We start from the raw sequence: 22,376 nt of genomic DNA, 5'->3' as shown, positions 1-22,376 counted from the left end.
TCCAGTGGGCACTGTCCCTCATCATTTTTTGATGTGCATTTCTAACTCTGTTCTTTCATGCTTTCAATTTAGATTTAATTTTGCCACTGCTCTTTAAGTTTTCTTGCTTTCCTTTTTCTTTAAGGCAGATCCCTTTGCATCTCTGCCATCATGCTTTCCTTTTAATGATTCCAGGCACCTGTTTCCTAGATTCTTGTTCATAATAGCATGTCTCTTTTGTTATTTTTGAGAACATCATGCAAAAAATATCTTATAACACTTCAATCTTGTTTTCTTGGAAGTAATATACAAAAAACAATCTGCTTTTGAAGGTTCTAGGCAATGCTTCCCTTAGGCTATGAAGAAGCATTTTAATTTATGTTTTTCTCTTTAAACAAGGAGAAGCATACTCATTCCCAGCTCTTTGCCATCAGACAGGGAGGGTGGAATTTACTTGGTTCTTCATACTAGCTATTTCAATTTAATAGATTTCCACTCTCAGAGGTAAGCTCAAGGTCAGCAGCCTTTAATTTTGTGCCGGTCTGATGACCTGAGGATGCATCTTCTCTTTCTTTGACAGTTCACTGACTTAGGAAGAGCCCATTGAAGTTAAAGACCTTATTTGACTATAATGAAAAGTCTACTCCTGTGCATGCACTGCTCCCAGAACATCTCACGTAATGACTAAGAATACGAAGATATAATTTGTTTTTACCTTTTTTTCCTGTATTTTGGACTGTGGGTTGTAATGTGTTAATGAATGACAAAAGAGAAGTGTTGATACAGATGTTGGCAAGAGGTAGGGCAGTGCAGAAATCTGGCACTTGTTGCCCAGAAATGCTGCCTGCTTTCTGGTCATAAGAGTCTCAGTATCATAGAGTAAAACATAAAACAAAGGGATTGAATCACCATCTTTTCCTATCTTCATTGGAACAATAGCATCTGTTCTACTTCAAAGGGGCTGACATATGGTACATGGCTGAGAATGAGCATTGAATGGGATTTCCTCCAGGTATTGACATATGATCTTCCCTCACTCTAATATCTTCATTACGTCTACATTGGTATATTAACTGAAACTTGAAGAGATATCAGGTGCATATAATAATCCAACTAAAATCCATTTATATTTGTTAGTAGAGTTTGAAAATACTTTTGCTATTATAGTTTTAGGGTTTGAATTTCTAAAAAGTGACCTGTTCATTTACACTGAAAACAGAACATGAACATCAAGTCTAGGTTACTTTCGAATATGCCTCAGTTGCCACAAATTGAATAATAATACCACAAGCCAGGAGAAAATGGTTCTAATGACAGAAGGAACTTTCACACTCACTCCACCAGTGGCTTTGCTGTATTTGACTCCTACTGTCATTTGGGGCAGTATTAATGAACATGAGCAGTCAGTTCCTGCCAGTCCATTACAATGATCTCCTTATTAAATGTACTTACATTTTGTGGCATCAGAGAAAGGTAACACCTCAATTCTCAGAGTTTTCCAAATTAATCATTAAAGTATCTTAATATAAACTCTTGTAATACTATTAGCATGCCACAGCTTGGAAGTATTGCTAGAGACAAAGGGAGAGCAGTAGTGTGCTTTGGAAAAAATAAAGAATTCAGTTTTTATGTAAGACCCACAAGATCTTAATGAAAAGGTGGTCCTTCAAAGAAAATCATACAATCCAACAGCCATACCTTTTATATGGCAATAGGAGAAGATTTCACATATCAGAGATATCACACACCTATTGAAAAAGAGAATATCACCACACTTTTCTCCCAGTCCTTAGACAATGATGCTGAACCATTTTTGATGCATGATTTTACATACAAGTTCCAGGCACCTTGTAAACCAACATTACCCCTGACAGGATAATCTTTACTGCTTAAAGACTTTAAAAATAATAGTGATAAAAGTAGATCATTATACTACTCCATACCTAAAAAGCGTGGATGATTTTATGTCTTCTTTTTAAAGCATCTTTGTGCAAATCTGCAGAGAAGCAGACCTAGGACAAAGCTGACATATTGAGGACAGACATATGTCTGTCCTGTGGGTGGAATTGGGTAGAAGAGGCAAAAAAAAAAAAAAAAGAAAGAAAGAATAAACAGGTTTTTGAAAGGATAAAGGTCGAAGAGTTGATGAGGAATTTGAGAGTCAGTAAATGATCAAACTTTAAGAGTTTGCCTACGGAAACCCAATGACTGAGGAGACAACGATAAGAGCCTGATAAAAACTTAAATATCACCTTAGGATCCTACAGTGTCAGTCCTGAAGGAGAGCATGCTATCTAGCCCTGCTACATTGACCATGTACAAAAAGCATATCTATCTGAACATCCCTCTAGGTATTATTCAGAAAATTTTGTTAGCATGTTTTCAAGTTCTAGAATCTGTGTCAGGAAATGTCCTTATCTGTATTAGCACAGACTTTTCTCCAGGATTACGTTACTTATGAGCAGAAGTTTTTCCAGGTTTATGTATTTTTATTTTCCTCTTAGTTTTCTTTCATAAGCATTATTTCAAAGTTTGCAAGGTTAGTTGAATAATTATAAGTAGCAAAACTGAAATATTTAAAAGAAATCTAAAAATTCCTTTTCCTGTATAAGATAAGACTCTATTGACTTAATGATGGAATGGGGAAAATAAAATTGGTTAAAAAAAATAAAAACCATCAGGCCAGCACAAATACTCTACAAGCTGTCTTTGTTTTCCGATCTAGACATCACTAAGGATAAAGTTTGTTCTTTCTCCCCTGAGAACCTCTTAGATCAGTCACACTTAGTTTACTGCATTTATTGTTAACAGCTATTCAAGACCTACAAGGTGATGTTGAATATTATACACTTATTTGGAGTTCTACTACCTCAAATGAATCTCTAAAAATCCTGCCAGATATAAACTCTCATGTCATTGGCTGCTTAAACCCAAACACAGAATATGGAATTTTTATCTCTGTCTTCAATGGAGTCTACAGCATCAACAGTGAAGTACTGTATGCAACCACTCGTGATGGGGGTGAGTTCAGATATTAAGTGATGCGGGGCATCAGAGAAGCGAACGAAATTGATTGATACTTGTCGGGGTTGACATCAGTCATCCTTCCATTATGAAATTTCCGGTGCTGGGGGGAGAGAGTTGGGGCTAAAATGCTTAAGTGCTCACTGTCAAGCGGCAGATCAATAAGTGGTCCCATCGAGACAGCAGCACCAGACTCTAATAACGGGATATTAGCCTAGTTTGTTCTTGTTCTTTTCAGTGTATGCTTAGTTTGGAGCTGAGTTCACATCAATAAATGGTGACATTTAGAAAAAAAAATTTTTTTTGGCTCTCTGAAGCAATATGCTTTTGAAAACAACAGCCAAACACAGTGAGGGCCCTCCCTGAGTCTCCAGAAATAGTGGCTGAGAAAAGGTCTCGGCTCTGAGAAAAGAATTTCTTTCTCAGCCACTGAGAAAAATTGCCTATGCCTCATTTCTAAGCCAGTTAGCAAGGGGGAGGAAGCAAGGGAAGCAACTTGTGAATCTGAAATGTGTTTGGAATGGTCTTTCTAATCTTTTTGGCTTTATAAAGTCTCATTATAAACATTATAATATCATTACCTCCCAAGCAAGAGTTCCAGGTCATTAGCAGAGCACTTTCAGTGTGGAACCCATTTCCCTTTCTGGTGCCAAAGGTCGGCACCTTTTGTTTATAAAATAGAATGGATCACAAGGACAATTTTTCAACTAGTTAAGATGGGCTCTTATGATAAAAATAGGTCTTTGCATAGTTATTTCTGACATGGTTGAATAATTGTGTAATTTAACGCTAAGCAAGATTTTTTCCCTAATGTTAGATTTCATCATTACCTATGGTAATCAACATTCAAAATCATTTACATAATGACAATATTGCATTATTGCTTCATATTGCTTGAGTTACAAGCTAGTAACATTGAATGATTTTTCACGTTTCACCAGCCTCAATGCATTTGAGTTTTATTTTTTTGCTTAAGGAGCAAATTTTCTTTCTTTCTTTCTCCCCCACCCTGAGAAGTACGGAATGAAGGAATGGAGAAGAGGCAAAGAATAGATAGGTGTTAGTGATGCAGATGGGTGAATAATTTATCATCATATCCCACTGGTCACATAGTATTATAAATTAACACTATGCTGGTGGTATAAAGCATTTTACCACCAATCTTTATGATTTCTAACTGAGACTATAATAAGCCAATTTACAGAGGACTACAGACTGTGATAAGTTCATCAGAGGAAAGCTGATAGCAGCAAACCCTTTGCTAAACCTAAATACTAATCTGCGTTTAGTTGAACAAGTGCTTTTTCAGAGACAGCTGGAGTTTATTCTGTTTCTTCCTTTAATTCTAGAGCCTCAGGGCATGCATCCTCCAGAGGTTGTCATCATCAACAGTACAGCTGTACGTGTCATCTGGACATCTCCTTCAAACCCAAAGGACGTTGTCACTGAGTATTCTGTCTATGTAAATAATCAGCTCTCCAAGACTGGAATGAACATGCCTGGGTCATTCATTCTGAGAGACCTGTTGCCCTTCACTACCTATGACATTCAGGTTAGAACGTTGTTTTTTGATGGTTAAGCTTATGCATAGGTTAAATAAAATATGCTGGGCTTTCTCTTCAAGTGGCTACCTTCTGTCTTGGTTACAGATTATTTCATAACTTGGGAAGGGGAGAGAGAACAGGGAAACTGATTGGGATTAAATCTGTTTGCTGTGGGCAAACACATGAGTCTCTGAAGAGGAGATAATGATAATATGGAAAACGAAGGCATCAGGGTGGTGATGATATTCTAACTGGCCAATTGAAGCAAATCACATATCTACAATAAATCCTGCCATGTTTGCCTTTTTACTGGTTCTTTTACCAGAAATTATCCTATTTCTTTCTTCTATTCCTATTTCTGCTATTCACTAATTTAATAACTTAAGGCAAGTTACAGAAACTTGCTTGGTCTCAATGTTTGCTTTTGTTAGGACAATAGCTTTGCTGATTTAAAGGTTCTGTCCACCTCTAGTATTCAGTGATTCTGAATGGAACAGGAAAACATAAATGAATACATAACAATATTAAAAGGTTTTCTCTGAGGATGAAAGAAATATATCCATTCATCATTCAACAAATGTTTAATAACCCTCACCTAAGTAAAAGCAGTTGCACTTGAAGATTTTGTCCTTGGATTTCCTTGAGAATGTGATGAAGTCAGAGAATCTTGCTCTAGAAAAATATTTATGCACCTGTATGACAATATTTGGCACGCAATTTCAGAGAGTGCATTGACTAAATGCATGGACCTCTCCAGGGTCTATTGACCTTAAAAGTAGAAAAAATATAGGCAATTAGCACATATAAAAGATGGAACTTATTCTCAAGGAATTGGACATCTTGTTAGAGTGCTTAGATATAAAAGATATCATATCACAAGGCCAGAGGTGCAAATGAGTGAAAAAAAGAGTGTTTCAGGAACTCAAAGTTACAGAAAAGGATTAAAGGGTAGTAATTTTTATTAAACTATGTGTAGCAGTTTGATATGGTTATGAATTCCAAAAATAGATATTGGATTAATGTTTGTAATCTGCTCTGTATCTGGGCATGATTAAGTTATGATTAGGGCTTTGATTGGGCCACGTCATTAGGGCATTGAGTCCCCACCCCTTGATGGGTGGAGACTCACAGATAAAAGACATGGCAAAGGAGAGTTGAGGGTATTTGATGCTGGAGTTTTGATGTTGGAGTTTGTGCTGAAGCCTTAAGCTGGAGTCTGGGGAAGTAAGCTCACAGAGGAGAGAGAAGCAAGCCCCAGGAAGAGAGGAAACTTGAGCCCAGGAGAAGAAAGCCCTGGGAAGAGAGGAACCCTGAACCCAGAGAGAAGCAAGACCCTGGATGGGAGGAACCCAGGAAGCCTGAACCCTCGCAGATGTCAGCAGCCATCTTGCTCCAACATGTGAAAACAGACTTTGATAAGGGAAGTAACTTATGCTTTATGGCCTGGTATCTGTAAGCTCCTACCCCAAATAAATATCCTTTATAAAAACCAACCAATTTCTGGTATTTTGCATTAGCACCCCTTTGGCTGACTAATACACTGTGCTACTTCTAAAATTCATTAAAACCCTAAAATAATTTTCAAAAAGAGATAAAAAAACAGGAATTTATTTGACCATGAAAATTTTTCACTGGCTTTGTTCATTTAGCAGTGCCTCCTCCTTCATTTTCCCATCTGCTTCTTTTATCCACATGTAGTTTCACCACATATAATTTTATTTGGTTACAACCAATGCTATTCTCTGCCATTACTACCCGTAAGCCTCATCTCCTAAGAAAACCAACTAAAAAGATATCTGATTAAAGAAGAGAGGTGTATTCATTATTTTTCATCATACTACATTATTTCCATTAACCTACTCAAGGAATATGTGGACTTAGGTTTATGTTCATGGTTCTTAAAGTCAGTGCATGTGTGCAAATAGATAATAGATCAAATTATAAAGTAAAGGGGAAGTGGATTTGACTCAATGGATAGAGCGTCCACCTACCACATGGGAGGTCCAGGGTTCAAACCCAGGGCCTCCTGACCCATGTGATGAGCTGGCCTACATGCAGAGCTGATGTGCACAAAGAGTGCTTGCCACGCAGGGGTGTCCCCCACATAGAGGAGCCCCACGTATGAAGAGTACACCCCATAAGGACAGCTGCCTAGCATGAAAAAAGTGCAGCCTGCCCAGGAGTGGCACCGCACACACGGAGAGCTGACACAGCAAGATGATACAACAAAAAGAAACACAGATTCCCTGTGCCACTGACAAGAATATAAGTGGACACAGAAGAACACAGTGAGTGGAAACAGAGAGCAGAGAACTGGGGGCGGGGGGGCGGAAGGGGAGAGAAATAAAAAATAAATCTTTATAAAAAATTTATAAAGTAAAATTATACAAAATAATTGGACATAAAGTTTTGTGAACAAGGTTAACATAGGAAGGTGATGGTGAAGAGATTTGCTGTATCTCTTTGGGGGCCTTTTTTGGGGACTTTGTAGAGAAAGCAGACAGCCCTCAAAAGGCAGCTTAGTCGGCTTCAGAAGAATGACCATCGCCCTTTAGGTCCCCTTAAGACTAAGGGTGTAAACTCTCTGGGGGCTGAGTTGAGGCAAGTTAGTATAGGAAATAGGGAAGAAGATGGGAGAGGTCCTGTCACAGCTGGGAACCGAAAGAGGACACGGCTGGAAACCCTCTGAGGGGAGGCCATTGCTAAGAACAAAGCCAGAAAGACACCCGCTGAGACCTTGGCCATGAGGTCTCATTTGGAACTCTTCCCAGGCTCAAGGGGAAGTCCCAGATCACTCCAAATAGGCCTCCCCAGGGGGTCCCCTGAGAGCTAACAGGTGAGAACAGCAAACAATTGGGGCCCTTCCAGGCATGAGGAAAGAGGATGAGGGAAGAATGGCTTTAATAAAGGCAGCCCCCAACCCCAGGTGCTCCTCCTTGCTGGAGGTTGCCCACCTCCACATCTTCTGGGTGTACTTTTCTTTTTTACTCTGGTTTCTCAAGAAACTCTTTTTTACTGGCCTAAAGAAAAAAGAAAAAAAAAAAAAAAAGGCAACTTAGTCGTTTGCTTTATTGGGACTCATAAACTGAAAACTAGAGATGAGTTCCCTAGGTGCTGGGCATGCCTATCTAGCTCCAGCTTTCTGACTGTGAAGCAAGAGCTGACATTCAAAAGGCAAAACATGCTCCCAGTGGGAAAGCTTTCATTCGTACTAACCTGTGTGAGTCAGTGATGGCTTGAAGAGAGTGCATTTTGATCAACTTTGGGAACAGATGAGGAGACAGACCAAATTAGAATCCAATTCTTGAATTTTGTTATTGGTGACTAAGATATTTCTGTTCCTGATAACTACATTTGGTGAACCTCATCGTGGTCTGAAAATATTGCACTTAGAATAACCATTGCATTTCTGGAAATTTGAGTATCAAATGGTCAAATATGATTTGCTCCTTTTAAAATATGCAAGTAATTGGGATTCTACTGCTTTGGAATGAAGATTCTGCATGCTAATCCCCTTTGTAAATAGCTATTGATTTTACAGCAGACAAACAGATATAACCAAGTATCTAACTTTTTAATAAATATTTTATATATTCCTTTATAAAAGGAAAAAGAATTTAAACTTTTGGTCCAATTCAATCTCTTTTTCTTGTGAATGTTGTAAACCCTCATGTTTGTTTTACATTCATGTTATTCAGTGCAGCTTCAGCAACAAAAATATGCCCCAAAAATGGAGACTTGCAATATTACTTTAGTAAGAATGAGAAAAATAGTGACATATTTCTCTAAAATCAAAATAAAGGCTTTCTAAAGACATATTTGAATACCATTAGTTTAGAGCTATTTAGGTGATAAGGTGCAATGTTTAGCGCAAATTTGATATCACAGTCTTATCAGTTTAATCATATTTCCTGATTTCTCTGAGCCTCAATTTACAAACTTATGAAATTGGGGTTGTACAGACTCAATATAAAAATTTGCGTTACGTGCCTGTCATAGTAGTTGTCACATACTAAATATCAATTCAGTAGAGTTGAATCTGTGTTACCTCATTAGGAATCATATAGACAAATATTTTCCAATATTTATAAAGTTTTATTGTCCTTAATTCTAATACAACAAGTATATTTTATGTTCATCTGCATTTAAATTAATTAGTCTTATTTAGATTGGAGGATCTTGATCAAGTTTAAATATCTATGAAATAATATCTCAAAATACTATATGGCATTTAAAAAATGACTCAACTTAAACAGCATTATTAAAATATGCCTCACCTCCCATCAGGTGCAAACTGTTCTATGAATAAAATGGCTTATCTCCTAACTACGACGAGAATCGCATTTGTCTTTCCTCAAATGCCAATGGGAAATTCAGAGAACTACTTCACATAAAAGCTCAGTATTAGTGTTTATGATTCATCAGTATCTAACTTCCCTCCTCCATTCATGAATGATATGATGAAAGTAAATTAGCATTAGAAAAAGTTTAGTTCCTTTCTGGTTTATTCCTTAACGAGAGCAAACAATGTAGCTTTGTGGATGTTCTATCACTCTTAGGTACATTCATCTTTCCTCCCTCTTGCTGAATGGGTTATTTTTGTGTTACTAATGTTTGATGAACTCCATTTCTAATATTTAGTTATTCTACCCTCCTTAGTTTTTATTGAGATTGGTAGCAGATTTAAAGGGATGAATGATGATTTTCTGCAGTGATTAAGGTAAAAGTACAATTGCAGCTGGAACAAATGGATATAAAATAGCTCAGCAATACTTGAAGGCTTCTCTAGGTCTCATTTTTCTTCCATTAGACATTAGCATTTAGGCTATTTGTTGTAAAGTGTCAGGACTTCCAGAAGATATCATCATTACACTACTTGGTTATAGATCTAGGGAGCAGTATGCAGTGATAACCTATTATGCTTGCAAACTGTCACCACGGCATCTTCCATTTCTTGACTGTGCTCTGAGTAGATTAATATGTCTTTCTGTGTCTGAATGGTTGGAACCAGAGTCATTTTAATTACTAAATCAATTGTCCTGAGCCCAATTCTGTACTTTACTCTGAGCTTGTCCCACTGGAGTCAATTAACATCAAAAATGAATATTTATTAAACCCCAGGAGGATATAGAACACTAGAAGAGATTCGTATGAAATGAGGGTGGGTGGGATTCAGCCCATTGTCAATCTGCATGTTGAAAGGGTTGAATTTATTCTTTTCTGAAATGATGTTTGCAGGTTGAAGTCTGCACAAAATATGCCTGTGTGAAAAGCAATAGGACCCAAATCACCACTATGGAAGATGCTCCAAGTGACATTCCAACACCCATGATTCATGCCATCACTTCAAGGTACCAATTTCTTTTAGTTCATCTAAAGAACTCTGATCATAAACAATGAAATGAAAATAATAAATATATTCTCAGTTGTGGTGATCTCATTTAATAAGTTGTTATAAATATGGGTGTAAATATTTTTTTTATATTTTTTCACAAGTGTTGATCTACATTGGACAGATTCCCCTAACATTTAAGCTTTGATTTCCCACATGGCCCAGCCTCACTTCCCATTACTTAGTAATCTGTGCACAAATACTTAAATGCATTAAAGAACCTCTGTATTTAAACGTGTCCTACAGTGAATCCTTTTGTGAGGTAAAGAATGCAATTTTATTAAAAATGACTACCTTCTAACTTAATCTCTGAAAAAATTAGATCTACGCAGAGCAGATTGTTCTAAGGTTGGAAACACCTATAAAATAAATAGTGTAAGTAATCTTTGAATAACCACTACTGATTTTATCAGAGTCTCGGTAGAACCCCTTTATTTTTCTGGATCCATCTGTTACTAAGAAATGACCATAATCTGAAGCTAATTCCCTTAGGATTCAAAATTAACTAGAATAAGAAAAAATGATCTAACACCAAGTTTCCCAAACCAAAGTAAGATAATAATGGTCTGTCCCTCTACATCAAGTTGAGTCTGGAAAGGGAAATCCTAGTGCTCCCACATGGTAATTTTGCCCTAGCTATGAGTGGCCCTTGCTGTGCACACATGCGTGTCTCCTCCACCCCTGCCCACCCACACAGTGACTAAAATAATCAATCTACTAGAACATATTTCCATTCTGAAGGGTTCCTCTGTGACATATTGAAATGTGTAGGTCTTCATTTTAATCAATTCAAGCATACTGACTTGGAGAACTAGAGATAAAAAATAATTAGAAAAACCCAGGTAACAGGATTCTTATCTGTTCTGGGCAAAAATCATATCTTCTCTTCTTGAGTCTGTCTTCTATGTAACACATGATAGATACTTATCTAATTTTTGATGCAATTAATTGATAATCCCCTCAGCAGGTGTGCTCCACCAAAGCACCTACATAAGTGGGGAGTGGTCAAGTTAAATGGGTACCAGAGACTTTTGTTTATTTTTTCTTTCAGAAAGCACATTCATGGCTCTGATTTTGTAGAAGTCAAAAGTGATTTAAAAAAGAATATAAAACTAGTTTTCTAACTTTACAAAGTTCCCAGTCTACTGTGGGATACACACCCTTAAACAAATAATTATAGGATAATGTGGAAAACACTATAATAGAGGTTTATAATGTGCAACAGCACGTAGAGAAAAATATTAAATTTTACCATGATTATCAGAGAAGGCTTCATAGAGGCTGTGACATTTGAGTTCAGTCTTAAGGAACTCAAGAAAGAGACCAAAATCAGTCATATGTCCTGTATTACTCGACAGCTTTAATTTTTAGACTGAGCTTATGAATGATATTTCAGTTTTAAATGCATCATCTCAATCCAGTAATTCGTCGCATGTAGCCATGCACCATTACTTATTAATGAAAGTCGTCCTTAGTCACAAAGTTCCTAGTTTTAATTCCCAGCAAATACCTGTTTTCCACTCCCTAGTAAGTTCCTGTTTCTTGCTCCCTAAAAAGCTCCTGTTTTTCTTCTCCCCCTCATCTGAAACTTAATAACCTTATACTAGACTAAGAAGCCTGAGACCAAGGACACTTTAAGGAGCACAATTAAAGTGGACAAAAAGAGCTCTGTGAGCTCACCCCTGCCCCCTCCTCTGCTGTCCGCTTTACAGACCCCAGTTTTCAGATGGACTCAGCAGTGACATCCCCGCCCTACTTCTCTATGTCAAATTCTAATGAAAACCTATTGCTCCTTTGTTTGGGGAAGCAGATTTGAGACTTTGTATGTCTTCTAACCTCTGCCAGCTTAGTAAACTCTTTCTCCAGCGTGATCAAAATCTTGGTTGGGATTCCAATTCTCTGCGCTGGGCAAAAAGAACCCAGGGAACTTGTGTGGGTCCCCTTCATAGCTGGGTGTGGATGTTGTCAAATTTCTTGTGTATTAGCAGCCCCATGACTCAAACCAAGTTGAATAGCATGAGGTATTATGTTTTAGCTTACATATTTAAGTGCAGCTAAAAATAATACGTAAGTTTTTTTTTAAAAAAATGGAACCATTGCCTGTGTTTGTGTCTCTAGGATTTTTTTTTTCATCTAAGAAGTCTCTTGCAAATAGTAACAAGAAAAAAAATTCATCTCAGGTTAAAGATTGCTTATTCCCTAAGCACATTAAATTGGTTGCAAATATATTTTAAAAGATATTAAAAAGTGCAAGGAAAATGAGAGAGGGGACAACATTAGGAGAGATATTTCAACACAATTTTGGAAACCGTATTTGGCAGGGAGAAGCACATGACAGCACCATGGAGAAATTTACAACAACAGTGTTGGCAGAGGGGGGAAATGACATGAAACAAACTAATTTGCTCTGTGGAGACCCTGAGAGGCTGAGCACTTGGAAGCTTTAAGGATAATGAAGAAAAGGGGGGATGGGGTATATTTCACAGCTGAAATCAGGGGATTAGCTGAAAGCCTAAAAATAAGTGCCTGGAAGCTAAGGTCCCTTTCCTCTAACTAGGTATCCAAGTGTCTCTTTCTCTTCCTTCACATGCAACCTCCCTCCACCAGGAAGTCAGAAATTTAATTCTCTGGAGAAACTGAACCTGAGGTACCTAGGAATTGGGCCTACTAGGCCTAGGGGAGAGCTGGGATGAGGGGAAATGATGTGAAAGACTAAAACCTGATGGTGAAGCCCAAGCTCCTTTCCCTAGTTCTGCTCTCAAAGACAATTAGCTGGCCATAAATACCTCCAGACAGGAAGTGGGACACTTTCCTCTGCAAAAGTCTGAATGACCCAAATAAAATAACTCCAGAGACTAGCACATGGGAATTCCCAAACAGATAAAACAACCTGGTTGCTCCATAGAAGAGTACCAATCAGCAAGCCTTACCTATGCCTGAAGCTTCTAGTCACTTTTTTTTGGTGCATGACTCTGAAGGACAAAAAGGAGAACAAGATAAACAAAAGTAGTGATTCAGTAGGCACAGAGACAATGCAGCAAGAAGGAAAAAAAAAACAAAACAAAACTATAGTAACCTCAGAGAGATAAGAGGAGCTCCTCTTTCCATGAAGAAAACCAGGAGGCTTCAGGAAAAAAAGAATAATCGAAGAAACACAGAGCTCTTAGCAATTAAGAATATGAAAGCTGAATTGAAACTTTTGAGGAAAATGTGAGGGAATGTCTAAAAGTACAATAAAAGACAAAGGTATCAAAAAAAGAAAAAATCAAACAAAGTAGGGGGAAAAAAACAGGCAGTCTAATAATTTGAGTAAAAGGAATTTCTGAAAGATAGAGTTGAGGAAAAGAGGAGAAAATCAACAGAGAAACATGACCAGAAAATATCCCAAAATCAAAGTCACTGGTCTGCAGATTAAAAGGTCACACAGATACTGGTACAATGATTGAAAAAAGAACCAAGTAAAGGAATCTTATCAGGAAATTTCAGAATACCAGGATAAAAAGGCACATCCAAAGAGCTTCTAGGAAGAAAAGATAGATGATACCGCACTGGCAATTGGTATGTCATCATCAGACTTCTAAATAGCAATGTTCATTGTTAAAAGATATTGGAACAGTGCCTTCAAAATTATGAATTAAAAAAATCAATCTTAAAGTTCCATACTCAGCCAAATATTAATTAAATGTGGGAGTAGAACAAAAACAATTTAAGACATGTAAGGAGAAAAATTCCAGATCCTATTAAAAACTAACTAGGATGTGAAGGGAACAGCCAAGTTTCACTAATAAATTAAATTTCTGAAAAAATTGAGTTTCCTGAATTTGTGTTACGTATCTTTTTAATTTTTTATTACATTTTTAAAATTTATTTTTAAATTTACACACAGTAATATCACTCTTACTCTGTACCATTCTACCATAGCTTTTGAGATATATCACAATAAAGATACAAAACAGTTGGAATAGGTCAAAATAATCCCTCATGCTACCCTTTTGTAGCCAACCTCTCAACCTCCAAAATCATGGCAAACACTACTCTGTTCTCCATCTCTATAGCTTTACCTTTTCCTTATTGTCATATAAATAGAATCATACTTTCTATAGACATTTAAGTCTGGCTTCTTTCATTTAATATAACATTAGAGATACATACATCCATGTTATTTTATGTGTCCATAGTTAGTTACTTTTTGTTGCTGAGTAGTATGCCATTGTATAAATGTATCAAAATTTGTATATGATTTGGGTCATCTCCAATTATTGTCGACCATAAATAAAGTTGTTATAAACAGTTTATTGTGAACTTAAGTTTTTTGTTTTACTTGAGTAAATTCCTAGCAGTGAGATTTGGGCTTCATATGGTGATTTTTATGGTTTATTTTATTAGAAACTGGGAAACTTTTTTCTAAAGTGAATATAACATATTGCATTTCTCCTAGGTTCATAGGAAAGTTCTAATTGTTCCTAATCTTTGCCACAACTTGAGTATTCTAATACTACCCCCCTTCTTTTTATAGTCATTTTAATAGGAATGTAGTGGTATGCTACATTGTGGTTTGAATTTGCATTCCTCTAATGACTAATGATATTGATTAGCTTTGCATATGCTTCTTTGACTTTTTTTAATCAAATTTGAGGACATGCCTGTTCAACTCTTTGGCCAATTTTTAAATTCCATCATTTGTTTTCTTATTGCTGAGATATAAAAGTTTTTAAAATATATTTTGGATGAAAGTCCTTTGCCAGATATGTGATTTACAAATATTTTCCTTTAGTCTGTAGTTTGGTTTTTCAAATCTCTTAATTGTGTCTTTTGCAGAGTAAAAATCTTAAATTTCAATAAAGTCCAACTAATCACTTTTTTTTCCTTTTATGGATCATTCATTAGATATGTATTTAAGATTGGATTGCCCAAACCAATGTCACAAAAATGTTCTCTTATCTTTTCCTTTAGAAGTTTATACTTTTAAATCGTTATACATTTAAAATTTTAAAGTTTTATACATTTTAAATTTAGGTCTTCCACTTATTTTGTGTTAATTGCTGTATAAACTCTTGTATAGGTCAAGGTTAATATTTCTGCATATGAATGTACAATTGTCCCAGCATAATTTGTTGGAGGCACTCATTTCTCCATTGAATTGCTTTTGTACCATTGTCAAGACTCAGTTAAATGCATTGTGTAGTCTATTTGCGGAATCTCTTCTACTGATCTATGTGTATAGCCATTTACCAGTATCATACTACCTTGATTACTGTAACTTTATAAGTTATAAAATAATCATGTAGTTTTCTAATTTTGACAATCTTTTTAAAAATTGTTTTGGCTATTCTTATTCCGTTGTCTCCCTCAGTAAATGTTGGAATAAACTTGCCCATATCTTAAAAATAGAAACAAAAACAAAACACAAAACCATGTAATTTTGAGTGCATTGTTTCTATAGATCAATTGGGAATTAATTAAAATCTTAACAATACCAAATCTTCCAATTCATGAGTGCCCTATTTGTCTTCTTCCATTTATGTTATCAGTGTATTGTTGAATTCAGTATACAGATATCACACAAATTTCCTTAGATTTATACCTATTTATTTCTTCTTGGGATGCTATTGTTAATTTTTTAATTTGAATTCCAATTGTTCATTACTAATGTGTAGAAACACGATTATGTATCTAGAATCTCTTGCTAAACTCATTACTAATTCTAGGAGCATTTTTGTAGATTCTTTTGAATTTTATACATATACAATTATAATATCTACAAAAAAGAGAGAGTTTTATTTCTTCCATTCCAATGTACATGCCTTTTATTTCTTTTCCAGCATTATTGCTCAGCTAGTTCAATGAAGTGATAAGGGTAGACATCCTTGACTTTTTCCCAATCTTTGAGAGAAAGCTTTGAGTCTTTTACCATTAAGTATGGTGTTACATATTAATTTTTTTTCAGTTGCCTTTTATCAGTTTGAGGAAGGTCCCATCTACTTCTAATTTACTGAGAGACATTTCTCATAAATGGATGCTGAATTTTGTCAAATGCATTTTCTACACTGTAATCTATTAATATGGCTTATTACATTGATTGATTTCCAAATATTGAAGGAGTCTTATATTATCTGGATAAACCCCACTTGGTTGTGATGTATTTTTCTTTTTATGTGCTGCTAGCTGCAATTTGCTATCATCGTGTGGATGATGTTTGTGTCTATGTTCATAAAAGCTAGTAGACTATAGTTTTCTTTTTTTGTAATGTCTTTCTCTGGTACTGGTATCAAGGTACTATGGCCTCACAAAACTATCCGGGAAATACTCCTTACCCTTCTAATTTTGGAAGAGATTTGTGAAAATGGTATAATTTGTTTCTTATATTTTGGTACAGTTCACCAGTGAAACACATCTTGGACTGGAGTTTTCCTTGTTGAAAGATTTTTATTTGGAATTAATTTCCTTAGTAATATAATATAACTCAGGCTATTCCTTCCTGAATGAGTTTGTTATCTTACATTGTTTAAAGAATTGTTTAATTTTACCAAATTTATAAAATTATGACTGTAGACTTATTTGCAGTTTTTCTGTGAAGTCTGAATTAAATTGTACTTTCTCATTTCTGATATTGTTAATAATGTGAGCTCTTTCTGGCTATAGTTTTATCAACTACATGAATCTTTTCAAGAACCTCTTTTAATTTTATTGATTTTAACTAACATTTTTCAGTTCTGCTTTTCCTTTATTTCCATTCTTTATTGTTTTCTTATTTCTGCTTCCTTTGGGCTTAATTTATCTTCTTCAACTTCCTTAAAAACTATTGATTTCTTCTTTCTGAATATAAGCATTTAATGAATTTTCCTCTAAGAACCACTTCAAGTGAATTTCAAAAATTTTGAAATGTATTTTAATTTTATTTAGTTCAAAATACTTTTTTTTTTTTACATTACATCTCTCAATTTTGAAATGTTTACTTGTTGGTAACTCAATTTATTTTTATTTTTTAATTTCTTTTTAATTGTCTTTTTTTTAAAAAGATACATAGATCACAAAAAAGTTACATTAAAAAATATAAGAGATGCCCATATACCCCACCACCCACCCACCCATCCAAACTCCTCCCACATCAATAACCTCTTTCATTATTGTAGCACATTAATTGCATCAAAGTACTTTTTAATTTTCTTTGGGAGTTCCTCTTTGATCCATGGATTTTTTAGAAGTGTATTGTTTAGTTTTCAAATATTTTGGAGTTTTTCAGATATCATTCTGTTATAGATGTCTAGTTTAATTTTGTGAACATATGTTGTATGAGTTTTATTCTTTTAAATTAGTTAAGGTTTGTTTTATGGCCAAGAATATGGTTCATTGTGGCCAATATGGCACTTAAGAAGGATTCCTGTTCTGCTGTTGGTCAGAGAGAGTGTTCTATAAATGCCAATCAGTTCAAGTTGATTGCTATGTTCAGCTCATCTCCAGTGTTACTGATTTTTCCCCTGCTTATTCAATCAATTACTGTGGGAAGTGTATTGAAGTCTCCAAGTATAATTGTGGATTTGTCTATTTCTCCCTTAGATCTATCAGTTTTTGCTTCATGTATTTTGATCCTTTATTATAAGGTGCATACATGTTTAGGATTGTTATGTCTTTTTAGTAATCTGAACCTTTTATCATTATGTAATATCCCTTTTCCTTCCTGAAAATTTCCTTATTCTGAAGACTACTTGTCCGATATTAATGCAGCCCCTCCATCTCTTTTAGATGAGCGTAATTTTAAATGATTTTGGATTGCTTCCTGGGCATTTTGGATAACTGATTGTGAGAATGTGAATCCTCCAAAGAAGGTTGTGTTTTGTATTTGCTTCAGGAGGCAATCAATTTATTAGTTTTGACTGCAAATTCTGTCTTGCTTTATGTGCTCAGTGGCTCGAAGTCAGTACACTTTTCAAAAGCTTTGCTATGTTGCTTTATGTCTGTCCCAAGCATGCACTTCCCAGTGGTTACTCTGGGACTTGGGTGGTGGATTTTATAATAATTCCAATCTCAAAAAGTCTTTGCCATGCTGCTTGGGCATCCCATACATGTGCAGCTCCCATGTAGGTAAAGCTGGGCTTGAGTCCAGAACTTGTGTTGGTTAATATTACAAATTGAATAACTAGTTTTCTTCTCTCTGTGATTTTCCCTCACCCTTTCTGGTTCCTCTGAATTTCCAGGATCTTGGAAACTATACTTTAAGCCTTGTAGTTTGTCACACAGTTTGGTTAAGTGGAGCAGTCTTGAGGCAATGACAAAAGAGAAAATATAGAGAAAAAAATAACTTTTCCTGGTTACTACTGAGAAGTTAGATTTTTCTTTGGTGTTTTAGCTACCCAGGTGGCCAAAGCTGCTCTAAGACTGAAATCACCTTCATGTTCCAAAGGGAAAAGATAGAAAACAATACAAAATAAAATAGCACCCTCCTACCACCACCAAACACACACACATACTCTGGCTTCAAGGCGTTTCTTCCCCAAGTGCTCCGGTAAAAAAAAAAAAAAAAAAAGGGGTTCTCCCAGAGATTTTGCTTATCCAGAGACCAATTCCACACTGGGTCTGCCCTTGGGTAAAAAATTGGGAAATAAAAGAGGAAAATAAATGGGACCCTTATCCTGTCAGCTTTTTCTTAAAGCTTTAACACCCCCTGATCTGCCAGTCATTGTCAACTTTTCAAGGCCCTCAGATAGTTGCTTTTTTTGTAATTTGCCTAGAGATTTTAGTTATAATCAGTGGGAGACATAGGCTCTAATGAGCTTATGCCATCTCGGCCAGCACAGGAAGTCCCAATACACCATATTTTTCTTTATTCCAATGCCTTTGGCAACTTTTTTTTCCAGTTGGAGATCCAGCAAAAATTTGATAGAAATCATTCACAGCCAAATTTTGGCATGTAAATCTTTCCTTTCATAAAACAATTCATCATAGCAGAGTAACATTTTCCAAAGGCAAGACTCTAATGAGCAAGTATAGGCTGCCAAATCATTAATCAAAATTACATCAACACCAAAGCAGTTAGCCTCCTGTGTGCATGTTATTGTTTGTGTAATTTCATTATATTTCTGCCAATGTATACTTGTTAGTTATGTTTCTGCTTTGGTTTAAAAAGTATCTTTTATATTAGCAACACGTAAAATTAAATGTGAAATCCTTCCAGGAAAATGTCAGTAGACTGCATTTTCTTCTATGCATTTAAAATTATTTGGTTTTTAATAAGATATGTATTTGTTTGATTATTTATTTTTGGTAAAATGCAGTAGTCAATAAAATTTAATTTGCAGATAGTTTAATAGAATATACAGGTAGCATCCAAGTCTGTTTGATTATATGCATGGAATATACCAACTCATCTTTGTCCTTGGCCTAAACTTATATCTTCCTTTGACTAAATTGTCTGCAGTACAACTGCAGATACATATATCTTCTATATATTGTGAAGATACACAAATGCAGGAAGATCAGATGGTCCCTGCTAGTTTTATGGACTGCTAATGCAGAAACAAACTCTGCTTCTATTAATACATTGCATTTTCCACACTTGTCATATTATCATCAGCTGCTTTTATATCCCCAAAGAATACTAACTACTGATCGATAGCCCAGACATGTCTGACCATGGCCTACATGTGCCCTGGGTAGTTCATTTATTTGCCTTGGTGGATTTGCTAGAGTGGAATTTAATCAATAGCTAATTCATTAATTCTGGTCCTAGAGATTGGAGAAACTGTGCTGGATGAAGATGACTGGGTGGGTCTTCTTTGATTGAAATATGACAAACATTACAGCTTACAGCTTCACTGGGTACTGCTGCCTCTGAGTTTCCCTTATTAATTCTCCATAAATGGGTAACCTAAGAAAAGAACATAGACAAGGAAGGGATTTTATGGCATCATTGTCAGTATTCCAAAATGCATGATTTCCAGGTACGAAGCTCAAGGGAAAGTATAGAGAAAATGTAGCTCATAACTTTTATTGCCTTTAATTGGAACTGTGGCAGTTTTTTGAGTTCCAAATCAGTTTGGGGCTATATTATTGATGAGAAGTTTGATGTATAAAGTCTTTGTAGCATTCACAAATAATTGCCTCAAGGTTCTGAATGACATAAATGATATTTTGACACACCAACTTTTTAAAAGCCTATATGACAGCAGCTTGGCCTGGATGTCTCTAAATGAATGTTAAATCACTGTCATTGTTCATAAGTCCCTGTATATTTGAAAAATATCTAGTGAGGACTTGAATATGGCACAAGAGGAAAAACTTTTCCCTTTTTGCCTCAACATATTTTAGGTGAAACTGTAAGGCCCCAATTTTTCATGCTGTGAAGTTGGATGTTGGAGAATCTCTTCTATCTTTGATTTTTCCTCCATGGTTTTTTTCGGTGACTGGTAACTTGCATTCTGAAATAATCATCTAATATTCCTCACCTCCCTCTCATTCCTAAACCCCTTCCAACCATTCTTCTTCCTGTAGCACCCATGGAAGACACTGAGTACCTCTGAGAAAAATCCAATTCTTCCTCTTAATTCACTTTGTTCTTTAACTGCCACTTTGTTCCTGATCTTTGATCACTCTTTGTTTTCTTTTGTTAGCTACATTCCAAATGTGTTCATAAATTTTGACTGTCCTCCACAGAAAATCTCTACCTTCTGCTTAAATAGTTCAAATGTCCCACAGCTTTAGTCAGGCTGATGTCTCCAAGATCTCTGGCCCTGTTTTTTTTTCTCTAAATTCAAGTTGCCTATTTTCTGTTGTCACATGCACCCATCACTTCCATAATCTCAAGACTCGAAAGTTAATTCCCACCTAATTCATCTAATATCTACTTTTGCAAACGGACCACCATTTTTCAGATTATCACCGACATTTATCTTTGAATTATTTTTATCCCCTGCTTTAATAAATATCAGTTTTAGTATAATTTATGAGGAGCATCCTCCATCAGGTGTTTATTCTTCTCCATTTCCGCCACTACCACCCTAGTTCATGTTTTCATCATTTAAAATTTACATAACCAGTTTATGGAGTTACCTGTTTTCAGTGAGATTCAAAGAAGAAAAGACTTTACTTTTGTCCTACTACTGCCTTCAACATAATCCTTTGGCTATCCCTTCCTTGACACTGTCACAAGCTTATTGTATGGTTCTCAAATTGTTTTTCATTATGAGTTTCATGTTCAAATATTTAAAAGTCTATTCCATCTCCAGCAAAATATTAAACTCATATCTAGTTCAAAGCTTCTACTGTCTTGCAGGCTCAGGCCTGATCCTAGCTTGCTCTTTCCCACCTCCTTCTCTTTCCCTCTTCCTTATTCTTTCTCTCCTTTTCCCTTTCATCCAGGTGTGTCTCCTCCCAATGTTATTATTTCTTTTCTGCAACTGGGTAGCCATCACAGCCCTCTAGCTGACAGGTGACACTATCTTGGATGATTGGATCTTTTCCTTGAGAGGTTTCTTCATGGCCAAAATCCTTGACATGAGTGGCGCCAACTTGCCAGAACATCCTAGAGACCCCTTCTGCTGAAGTACCATCATCCTAGAAGGGGGAGGGTACTTTCAAGGTAACTTAAGCCTAGCCAGCTCACAAGGCATCCATTTAGCTCATGATATACTCACTCACCTGTGCCATGTTAAAGGGTAATGGTGTGACCTCTTCATCTTACCCTGTCATTACAGGCTACTCTGACTTCTGTATCTCTGTCTATCAGAATTCTCTAATTGAGACGCACACACCATTCTCTGTGCTCATATGAACTGCCACACCCAAGGGATCCATATCAAGCTGTCCCAAAAACTCCTTACCACACTTCCTTCTAGGGGTGGCAGCAGATTGGACTCAAGCATTTCTGCCTCTCAGCAAGTACCAACCATGATAAGCAAGCGCTTCTAATTTCTCTGACTGACTCACTTGGAACAGTCTTCCTCAGCATGTGTGGGTGGGTGGGTAGGTGAGAAAGGAGATGTCATTCCTTATTTCCTGGCTTTCCAAATCACTTAAAAACAAATCTAAATTCATTTCCATGTTCTACAAGTTCCTGCATTTCTGCAGTTCCCCATCCCTCCCTCCCAACGCCCACCTGATCTCATTTTCTAACACTTTCTCTCTTGCTCATCCCACTGAACCCTGTTGGATATTGGATTCTTTGGGAGTCCTTTGATAAGCCAAGCACATGGATGTCTTTAAGTTTTTGCTCCTCTGCTCCCTCTCCAGAATACTCCCCTTGGCTTGCTTCATCCCTTCTTTCTGCGCAGAAGGACAAGGCCTCCCAAGACCACCTGGCATATTATACGTTTGTTTGTATACTATCCATCTTTCCCCAATAAAATATAAGTTTTATAAAAGCAGGCACTTAATCTGTTCTGTTCACTGAAGAACATGGAACAATGCCGATAAGTACCTGTAGGAGGTACTCAACATATATT

At 36.2% G+C, this 22,376-nt stretch overlaps 1 protein-coding gene across 1 annotated transcript in view; it reads left to right on the top strand.

Annotated features, from left to right (window-relative positions):
- USH2A (usherin) overlaps nucleotides 1-22,376 on the top strand; it is an 838,570-nt gene that overhangs the window by 628,270 nt on the left and 187,924 nt on the right. The window contains exons 44-46 of the mRNA XM_058275221.2: nucleotides 2,791-3,000; nucleotides 4,353-4,555; nucleotides 9,786-9,898. Of these exons, the coding sequence (XP_058131204.1) occupies nucleotides 2,791-3,000; nucleotides 4,353-4,555; nucleotides 9,786-9,898 (526 nt within the window). The remainder of the gene's footprint in view (nucleotides 1-2,790; nucleotides 3,001-4,352; nucleotides 4,556-9,785; nucleotides 9,899-22,376) is intronic.

This window comes from Dasypus novemcinctus, chromosome 13 (assembly GCF_030445035.2).
Source record: "Dasypus novemcinctus isolate mDasNov1 chromosome 13, mDasNov1.1.hap2, whole genome shotgun sequence".
NCBI lineage: Eukaryota > Metazoa > Chordata > Mammalia > Cingulata > Dasypodidae > Dasypus > Dasypus novemcinctus.
Note: the sequence above shows the minus strand (reverse complement) of the source record. Positions and strands in the feature narration are given on the sequence as shown.